The 11,174-nt window shown below is 46.8% G+C and overlaps 1 protein-coding gene across 1 annotated transcript; it reads right to left on the minus strand.

Moving 5' to 3' along the window:
- Positions 1–2,442: 2,442 nt before the first annotated feature.
- On the minus strand, positions 2,443–6,429 carry LOC108930420 (relaxin-3 receptor 1-like). Its single transcript, XM_018745641.2, has 2 exons — positions 6,146–6,429; positions 2,443–5,270 (listed from the first exon to the last, which is right to left on the minus strand). Exon 2 carries the CDS (start codon positions 5,087–5,089, stop codon positions 3,833–3,835), a length of 1,257 nt encoding a protein of 418 aa, XP_018601157.1. The 5' UTR covers positions 5,090–5,270; positions 6,146–6,429; the 3' UTR covers positions 2,443–3,832.
- Positions 6,430–11,174: the final 4,745 nt, after the last annotated feature.

The raw sequence follows: 11,174 nt of genomic DNA on the forward strand, positions 1-11,174 counted from the left end.
GTAAAGATCATTATCTGACTAAGCGGACCCCTGTTTTGCTGTGGATTTATGGTAACATTCGGGGTAAAAATAACCCCAGAGCTCTTCCCTGCTACGTCCATGAAAGGCAGAAAGAGTTGAGGAGCTCGGCCCCTTAACAGTACGTTTTACAGCACATACTAATGTTTTATATCGTGGTTCTGAGTACATGCCATCTTTATGAGACATCAGATCCCAGCTCGGGCACATTTACACTCTGAGAGGGAAAGGAGGTAAGTGGTGCTACTCGGGTCGGACACAACGTATCCTGAACGATAAGGAGCTCGTTCCGAGGTCTTTGCGGCGGAAATAGGGATTCTCTTCGTCAATTATCATATATGGCTGTGGAATTGCTTTACGACAGGGACGTCGCTCATACCCTGATAGTCCACAGCTGTTTGACAGCGAGGCCTCCTCACTGGTAACTAAAATAGTACTTTTTCTTTACATTTCATTTATATACACAGGGCCTCTCAAAAGTATTAAAGCCCCTTTGAAAGTTAGCGCTATCTTCTGATTTTACTTTTACAAGACACTATACATATATTTAATAATTCTTTTGAAAATTTATTATAAAAACATTATATATGTTAAATATCCAAATTATTATCATTATTTTATTAATAATAATAATAATAATAATAAGAAGAAGAAGAATATATATATATTTTTTTTTCTACACACACACACTGTCTGAATCGCTTGTCCCATACAGGGTTGCGGGGAGCTGGAGCCTAACCCGGCAACACAGGGTGCAGGGCTAGAGGGGGAGGGGACACACCCAGGACGTGACGCCAGTCCATCACAAGGTACCCCAAGCAGGACTCGAACCCCAGACCCATTAGAGAGCAGGACGTGGCCAAACCCGCTGCGCCCCCATTATACATTACGCTATTATCTATATTTTAAACGTTTTTTCTCTTATTATAATAGAAAGATAGATAGACTTATGGTGGGTCCCTCATCGCCTGGGTAATGTGATTCCAGAGGGTTTTTTCACATTTATAGCGGGGTTGGATACAAAGGACGCATAAGCATTCTGAACCAGCCTGGGCACTAATGCTGATGTGCCTTTGTATTCAGTCCTGCTATAAATAAAATTATCAGGCCATCGACAAACAGCAAGAAGAACGAGTGGAGAATGAGATTTCGGAGTGTAACGCACCACTTTAAACCCGTTATCTTTCCCCGTGTGTTTAAATATGCATTCTAATTATGCTTTATGTTCCATATTTGCTCCCTCTGTGTTTAGATCGGGGCAGGAAATTGGCGGGAAAGCCGATTAAACGTTGCCTTTATTAATGTCCTCGGTGGGCCCACGCGACGATTTGTTGCGTCACCTCAGGTGGGTATTAGCTCAAGTCCACACGTCGTGCTTGGGGAAGAAAGGATGAGGATGTGATGAGCGTCATCCATCGCTAAGTTAAAGTGACACATGTCAGACAAGCTGCTGCCAGTTACTGGTCCCAGCGTGGTAAATAAAGATGACATAAGAAGAATGATCAAAGGCACCCGCCGTTCACACGCACATCTGTTCACGTCAGAGTGCTTCGCTGCATAGTGAGGTACGTCTCAGGGAACAGTACAGCAGAGCTTGACACCAGCAGGCGGAAAGATCTAGAATCACAGAGGGGATTCTCAAGGGGAGTCAGTTTGACTCATGAGACGAGAACCAGATATTTTGCTTCAGAGGACATAATGAAGATATATCCCTATATATATATGTGTGTGTGTACACATACACACATGGAATAGTGTAGCATGTATATTCAGCATACATTTTAGTAATTATCATATAATACTGAATATATTATATAATTAGTGTAATATATACAGTGCAGGGGGTGCGGTGGCGCAGTGGGTTGGACCACTGTCCTGCTGTCCGGTGGGTCTGGGGTTCAAGTCCCGCTTGGGGTGCCTTGCGACGGACTGGCGTCCCGTCCTGGGTGTGTTCCCTCCCCCTCTGGCCTTACGCCCCTGTGTTCCCGGGTAGGCTCCGGTTCCCCATGACCCCGTATGGGACAAGCGGTTCTGAAAATGTGTGTGTGTGTGTGTATACAGTGCATTCATAAAGTATAAAGTTAGTTTTTTATTTTTAATGAATTTGTAAAAATTTCGAAAATCCTGTTTTTGCTTTGTCACTATGGGATACTGAGCGCAGACGGTGTGTGGCGTTCACACACACATTTAACACGCGACAGCAGCACAGCTACCTGATAGTGTTACATCAGATTTATTTGCACAAAACTGAACATTTCACAGAGCGTGACATGTGGGATGTTGCCATATTTACGAGAAACAAATAATTTTTTTCTAAGCGAAACTGAGACATTTATGTATCTTACACAGTGTGTGATGTCTTGGCAAAAATAGTACATTGCGCTGATTTTCGGGTTCCACCTAATTTAAAGCTCACAGACAGACTTTTTTGCACATAACGCATAAGTTTGTCAATCACGCATATTGTGACGTGACTGACATCTCCTTTTCTGTTATGTACATATATATTTCTATGCACTCTATGCATCAGCTTGGCTTACAGACACAACCAGAATGCTCTCCACAAAGGACCGTGGTAAGAAGTGTAACCGAGCCGAACGTCCTGTACAAACAGGCTCCTAATACAAACACCGTGTGTGAAGAGTGCAAAAGGGCAGCTCAGGTGACCTAAAATTTGGCCAAATTCACAAAAGTCCTAATGGCATGGAAAATTATGCGCTGGCTGCAAGCTGGAGGCCATAAAAGAGTGGTGGCGGGTGTCCCGCTCCATTGTTATTTTTACAGCAGAACTTTGCCCGTCTCCTCGAGTGACGAGGACATGCAGGTTTACAGCTGCTGGAGTCTCCGCTGGTGCCAAGTCGTGCCCGGCGTTTGTTTACCCTCTCAGGCAGAAGGAGCGCTCATAAATACTCCCTTCAAGTCCCATTGTAAGACCCGTTCGGGAAAGTCCACGCTCCCATCACCGAGCACATTTCTCTCCCCCGACTGCACTGAGAAGCCTCCGTCTTCATGACATCATCCCTTCCCGTGCCACATAAATAAGACAATAACGAGGACATCGGCCTTCTGGGAGAAAAAATAATTACTAGCAGCAGACAAGGGTGTGGATGTATAATTCTGGATGTGCTCCTCTCCGGGATATTGGCCCTTGGTGACTTTATATAGAGATATGGCACCAAAAACATGTGCGACAGAACGAAAGGCCTGAGAGCAGAAAGACTAATAAGAGGTTAAAGAAAGTTCAATGCATTGCCTCTCATTATGAGAGCTTCTAGAACATTCTCTTCTCTGTAAGGGGAGAGAGGAGTAGTTCTCTGAGTGACGTGTCTATACAAGGAAACCAACCTGTCATCTCGCTGAAAACACTTTCATATAGACCCTCCCAGAGATCCGCGGTCGCTATGGGGTCAAAACGAACTCCCCACAGCGTTCATTCAACACTGCCGATTTCACAATGCACTGTTCTCGTTAATAAAATACGGAACTGATTAATACATCCGCCATGAATAATTCTGCCTACTCCTTCTAGAACTTTGTTGCTGGCGAGACGCAGAAATCAGCAGCCATATGGCACAAAGTGCGTGACTGTTGCTGATGCGTTAAACATCGAGAATGTGAAACGAACGCGGCTGAAATCGGTGACAACTTTGTAAGTTGCTGTGCTTGTGAAGAGCTGGAGTTCCTCTGTTTGGGAAGATGAGAAGCAAAGGGTGGCCAGAAAGGGTACCCAGACTTTTCGCTGGTGCTGTATTTGGGTTACTTGCTGGTACACCTCGTTTTCCCACGAACATGCAATCTGTCCGTCCTTAGTCCTCTAGTCGCTCAGAGGACAGGAGCTTCTCGGACTTGGGCCCACGGAGAGCGCTGTGGACGGCAGCGTGGACCTCTTGCTAGACTGGGCGGTTTGGCTTTCCACGTAGTTCAGCGGAATGGCGTAGCGGTCCTCCTGGGTTTGAACGTTGCTGTAGCTCATCGCCGAAAGACACACCTTGGACAGGGACGAGAAGCTGGACTTCCACAGCAGGTTCCTGAGCCCCTGGCGGTACTCCTTGCGCATCAGGCAGTAGATGACCGGGTTCAAGCAACTGTTTACATGAGCTAAGCAGGTGGTCAAGGGGAAGACGTAGGTGTGGGTGAAGTAGTACGAGTAGGTCAACTCCACAAGGTCCAGCTTGACCAGGACCATCCAGCAAGTGATGACATTGTTAGGGAACCAGCAGACGCAGAATGACAGGACCATAACAGCCACCGATTTGGAAACCCTGGTCTGTCGGCGACATTTGACTCCATTCAGTGGGTGTTTGCAGAGGAAGCGCAAGAGCAGGATGTAGGAGAGGGTGATAATGATATATGGGATCAGGAAGCCCAGGATGATCCTTGATAGGTGCTGGAGAGCCAGCCAGAAGGTGCCCTCTGGGAAGCGGAGGAGGCAAGCGTGGTCCACCCCCACTTTGGCCACCTTTGCAAAGATGGCAAGGGGGACTGCTGCAAGTATGGCCCCCAGCCAGATCAGGCCTGTAACCAGCCACGCCATGTATGTCCTCTGCCATGCCGGTTGAACCAGCTTGAGGGCTTTGGCCACCGAGCAGTAACGTGTCACGCTCATGGTGGTCAGGAAGAAGGCGCTCGCGTAAATGTTCAAAGCCGTCAAGAAGGACACCACCTTGCACATGCACCACCCAAAGGGCCAGCTGTAGTCCATCGCAACGTCCGCTGCCCAGAAGGGCAGGACCATGGAGAAGAGAAGGTCAGCGATGGCCAGGTTGAAAACAAAGAAGTTGATGGTGCCTTTAGTCGTGCTTCTGCTAGACTGGAGGAGGTACAGCACCAGCGAGTTCCCCATCAGGCCCATGGCGCACACAGAACAGTAAACCAGCGACACCACTGTCCGCAGCAACGGGGATCCGTCCCCGGGAAGGTTCAGGTCGTGCAAGCTGGTGATGTTGTGGTAGGTCAGCTGTGTGTGGTTGCAAGTGGGGTCTGCATAGCAGCGGTGCAGGGTGCTGTTGAACTGCTGCAGTTTCTGGAAGTCAGATTCAGACATTCTCAGGTGATCAACCAAAGCACTCATGGGAGATGAACGGGGTCCCTGTTACCTTGATGGGGTAACAGTTCAGTTACTGATTTGGCTCTTGGTTTGTGAGGCCTGTTCGTGAACCCAGGATTCATCCTCCGATCAAGGACTGAACGAGCATCGCTGGTCACATGGCAAGGTGCCAGCTACCTGCACGACCACTCCCCGGCCTTCAGCACTGAAACAAGAAACATATGAAGAGTGTGATTATATAAATACTGTACATACTAAACAGCTAAACACAGGAGAGTCACTCCTCACCATACCTGTGCTAGCCTGGACATATTGTACTACGGTACAAAAATGTACGCTTTACATTTTTTTAAATTTATTGTTAATTTTATTAATTTGCTATAATAATTAAAGCAAAGGATGTCTTGCCCAGACCTGCTACACCTATTTAAATACGAACCATTGCACTATTTGCACATTTTACAGTTTAAGTAAAAATGCGAATGATTAAAGATCCTTTTAGATTGTTTACATACAAGCGAAGATAAAATAAAATGGTCACATTATGGTATGAGAATATGCTGTTTGTCTGTGATTTAGTTGAGATTACTCAAGTGATGGAATGCAGGAATACTAAAGCAGCTTTTGCATTAAAAGGTTTAATAATTTTGTTTATGTAATATTAGAGTCACACTGACTTCGTCCAGTGATGTGTCGATAAATTAGACTTTATTGCCCAGGACACAGCAGGTCACTGTGGAGTAAATTATTAACGAGACCCGCCGTTGTTCTTTAGCAAAAGTAGGAAAGACTAAATTAAAAGATGGTGAAGGGCACTCAGAAATTTGATTCAGCAAACTTTTCCACGTCCCCTCATGAAAAAGCGGCTCGTGAAACCAAGTTATTAAATAAATGTCCTAAATGAGTCAACACTCTTTTAGATACAGTACAATTAGTTATATTCCGTATATTAAAATACCAAAAAATTATGTTAATTGTAGGCCACTATGGATTATGGATCCAGGGCCAGTCAGCTATTTAAAAACATGAATGATATAAAATGCAATGCTTTTCTCAAATCAAATGTGATCAAAAGCTCACCCGCTCTGCTGGTGGTCTCTTAGTGGGTGGTCTTGATGGTGTCGGTGCCGGTCCTGGTCCTGGCTGGTTCTGCTCTCAGTGGTGGTCCTGCTGCTGGTCCCGGTCCCCGTCCCGCCGAGACTCCGGGCGGTGAGCGCGCGCACTGGCGTCCCGCCGCTGTCCAGCGCTCCCTTTATACGCGCGTCCCCTTCCGTCCCCTCCCTCCGCACCGCTTCTGGCTCGTTAACATTGTTTTGCGCGCGGCGCACATCCTTCAAACACTTTGAAACATTTCTAAACGTCCAGCTCGAAGTCAAAACAAGGTTAAGTGACGAAGTTAAACCGAGAGCCGAACTCCTTCATGCGTAAAGAAACTGGTGGATCTTCCTGCGCGAGCTGGACGGTTATATTGGCAGCCGAGCGAGTCGGTCTGGCTTTTTGGAGTGTGAGAGTGAGAGTGTGAGAGTGTCAGTTTGAGAGTATTAGAGGGCAGGAATGGAAACGATAAAGAGAGAGAAAGTGCGATTTCAGGCGCACTTCAAGTTCACGCACTCTACTCTATATCATGCGCTCCGGGCGCGCGGACAGACTCTGCATGATCACTGAAAGTGTTCACCCAAAGCAGTGTACAGTGTACATTATTAGGGTGAAAGGGAACACCATAGGACACCTGCATCGAGAGTCCCTTCTCTGGGACCGGAGCAGACAACCATCTGTGCGTCCGGCGCACAACCTGGTGCCCTTTCGACAGTGATTTTCCCGAGCGGCGGGGAAGGGGGGCAGTGGTGTAGTACAGTAGTAGTACGGTATAGGGCAGTGCAGAGAGTCGCTTCTTACACCTATTTGATCGTTTACGCGGGACCGACTTTTGTAGGAAAACGGGCCGAGAATGTGTTTCCACGCGTGTAAAAGGGCTTCGTACAGATAGTGCAGTCCACAATGAGCCCAGTCAGTCCCCACTAGTCCACACTAAGTCCACAGTCAGTCCACCACACTAACTTAGTCCACACGAACCATCCCCCTGGAGACCCGCGAAGCCCCAGATTCCCGCCTAGAATCGGACACTTCCCACTGCACGCGTGTTTCTGTCAAACGCGCAACTGCGCACTGGAGTTATTTCTGTCGTTTGTTTGTTTAGCATTTTTACTCTTTCCTTTTTACGAGCAGCTGACTTTTCACGAACGTGTCCACATTGTGTTACTATAGTACGGTACCACGCCACGGGCCTGACAGCGACGGCTGACACTGCGAGACCCGCAACTTCCCGCGCGGTGTCGGTCCCTCCGATCCGGCAGAATCTTTCCTTTTGCGCTCAGATATTGTGACCCGAATGACTCCGACACAAACGAACAAAGTCCTCATTGTAACGCCACACACAGTAGTGTTGTATACAGCGTGTATTTTCCATCTCACGCGGCTGTGGGCTGTGAGAAGAGCGCCCCCTATGGGCGGACCGGCGCTTCACTCGCACACCCTGCCAGCCCCACTGAAAGTGCATGAGATATGGGAAACACACTAAATCATTATTTGTGCGCCTGTTTTATGGGCGGCCCAGTGATAATATTTATTCAAGGCACCTTGTATATGGAGCAATTTTACAAAACAGAGGTTTCCTTTGTATTGATCTGTTTGCCAGCAGACTCCGATCCCCTCCTTCAAATAGCCCAGCGTGTCCATAGAAACAAGCCGAGCCTGCTGTCATTCTGAAGGCAATATCTCCTGTTCATTTAGCCCAACGACAAACTTTCCTTTAACAACTTTGAAGAAGGTGGGAGTATATAAAACCCGGCAAATAAAAAGCTCAAATGAATAAATTGACAATCTGCGTTTTTTTTTAATAAGCTGCAGTGTCTGGCCCTGCCTGTGATTAGATTACACACACAAACAAAGCCTGCATGGTGCCTCTTTATTGCGGGGATTTCTGTTAATATTGGAAAGGTCATCAGCAATGAGTGAAGATGATTAGATTAGAAATGGAGGGAGCGGAAGGATGAGGCTGAAGGATGAGCAGAGTGATTATTGCTCAATTTCGGACCATCTCCATAAGGAGACACAGATGAGCGCAGGCTGTGGCAACGAGGAAGAGACATTTAACACTTTCGGAGCACCTGCCCCACCCCGTCTTACAGGCGTAAGATGAGGGATCATCTGAAATCGAATCGAATGACTGCCTGTTACACATCTCAATAAAAACCCTGTAAAATTACAAATTAGAGGCCAATCCTACATTTTCCCTTTTGTATATTTACGACTTGATGGACTTTCATCTGAATACCGCACTTCACATACTCTAGTAAAAAGCTTTTTCTAAACTTACACCACTCGTTGTGTAAATTTTTTTTTTAACTGGTTCCCAAGGAGTTTATAGCTGTGATTTTTTAAATAGTATTTACAGTCAAGAGGTCCTTGGGATTCTGTACTACACATCTGTCCAAACTGTGACCGAAGTTTTTTGAGCATCTCATGCACTGCATGTGGTGGACGTTCTTGTTTCCCAAGCGAACTGCTGTGCATTTACCCTTCGTGAATTTGATTTATCAGGGGTGAGCTCCTGTCACAATTCCACCTTGGTCTTTTCATCAACACAACACTTTCTATCATCTGCAATATAACAAGTTTGCTGCATACAGTAAAGCCAATAATGCAGCCATGAAAGTCAAAGTTGCTTATTGTAGGTGGTGATACAGAACCCCGTGGGACCCCGGTGATCACGACCCAATCCGAGGCTGAGCATCGTCTCCACATCCAGCTGTGTACCCGCTACCATGGATTTCAGGACACTTCAGGCACATCTTTTAAAGGATGTTTTTGTCTTGCTTCCTTGTTTCATCTCTCCTGATGACTAAGAGCATTAAGGGATCCAGAGCTGATGAGAACTTCAAATCACCTTGGATTTATACCGCATTTTTTTGCACTTTAAATGTATTGAGCTAAAGTCTCATACTGTGCCTCTGAAAAAAAAAAAAAAACTTATTTTGTTGCTTCATTAAGTATTGGTTCCATAAATTTTGCACACATGACAGAACATGTCTAATGCAGACATTAACTGGAAAGTCCTTTTCCATGGTTCCTAAATTAGAATTTCTAGATTACTGTAAATGTAAAGGCAAGAGGAGATTCATGGTCTGCAGCTGCCTGTGATAAGGGACCATGGAACTATGGAGAATTAAATTACGGTAAATACATCTGAGGTCCTTCAGTGGCTGAAGAAGCCAAACGCCTTCGAATGTAAACAGCTCATGCCTTGCCCATGCGCTCATTTGTTAGATGACTTGTTGATGTGTTTTCCACAGGGGACGAGTGCTGGGAGTGGAATAATCGCACGGTCATCAGCACGCCAGCTGGACCCAGTCAAAGCAAGGCTTTTAATCTGTTCGAAAAGGTATTCATCAGTGACGATGGACACGATGATGGACACGGCCTAGACACTAACTATTCGCTCCACTCGTGGCCCATGGGTGCAAAACGCCGTAACATCTCCAACGCAAACGCTCATAAATATATTTTTGTGTGTATTAGTGAACAACCAGGCTTATTTTCCACCTATGAAGCTGTTGAACTGCGCACTGCCCGACCCTTCATGGTGTAGGCCCTACAGCCTTTCCAAGGACTGTGTCCATACGCTGTAGCTCTGAAACACTCCGTGTTCCCCATTTCCCTCATGTTCACTTCTGATAGCACTGGAGTAACCCTGCCGTTTACTGCACAATCATACACTGATGTCCAGAGAAAGAAAATGAAACTTTGATACCCTTATGGTGCTTTACCTGTAGCTGTGTGGTCATCAAGGCGCTTCACAACGTGCTGTCCAAGTTCTGTGGTAGAAAGGGAAATGCTGCCTTTTTGTCTTGCTTATTTTAAAATGGAAACGGTGCCTTGCTGGAGTTTTGTAAAAATTAAAATTTTGGGATCGAAGTATTGTACCCCGCCCACTGGCCACGCCCACCTGTCAATCAAAGCATAGAAATACCCACTGAACTCCACACTACCACTTGCACTGTTTTCCACAAACCCACTGCCTCTCTATCCGAATCGTTCCTTTCCAAAAGCGTTCCGCCAGAAGGGCTCGGCAGCCTCGCTCGACAGCGGGTGCGAGACCCCAAGGGGCACTTGGCTCAAATGGAAAGTACACAAAGGGTTCAATCAGAAGCACAATCACACTGTACTCCTTCCATCGCCTGAACAGCCTTGACATCATACTCATACAGTACCATGCTCAAGGGTATTACAGCAGGAGGTGAGATTTAAACCTGCAACCTCTGAGTCCAGCAGGGGTAGCCTTAACCAATACAATACCTCCTTAACGGATAACGCTGCTCAGCTGCTTAAAAGATTTCCACTGGGAGCAAATTTGGGTTAAGTACCTTATTCAAGGGTATTACAGCCCAAGGTGGGATTTGAACCTGCAGCCTCAGACCCCGGAGTTCTAATCACTACCTGCTGGCCAACATCATCACAATGATGGAAGGTTCATCAAGTCAAAGCCAACCCATAGCATCCACTCTCATGGTTTACTTGCAAGGGAGGGAACCAAAGTAGCTTCACTTTTGTGTGCATTTGCGGGATACAAACACAGGGAGAAGAAGGAAATTCCACACTGCCCGAGTGGGACTCCCAACACCGCGCTCGCTGCGGCGCTCAGGAGCTGCGACGCACCTTCATAACCCACCGTGTCCCTACCTGCAAACCATCAGAACCTGTTTGCAGAACAATGGATCTCAGGTGCAGAAGCTCCCATCGCTTGCACACGGACGACCTGACAGGGAGAGGGTGGTGCGTCTCAGGAGCTGGTGATGTGAGGTTACGGTCGCATCTGCAGGTCACTGTCATGTACCTGGACCAGGGAGGGATGTCTGGGTGGACGCCGGTAGGAAACTTCTCAGTAAAAGTAGGGCTTAGAGGACAGGGAGTCCCAGGCAGTTTGGCATGCAAACACAGTCCCCTCGTTTGACCCCCTCCTGTTCTCCAGTAAATCATTTATTCACATCATAAAGAAAGAGCCTGTGAGCTCGTCCTCTGGACTCTCCATCTCGGCTTGAGCCGCGCTGCG

This window comes from Scleropages formosus, chromosome 23, assembly GCF_900964775.1.
Source record: "Scleropages formosus chromosome 23, fSclFor1.1, whole genome shotgun sequence".
NCBI classification, from domain to species: domain Eukaryota; kingdom Metazoa; phylum Chordata; class Actinopteri; order Osteoglossiformes; family Osteoglossidae; genus Scleropages; species Scleropages formosus.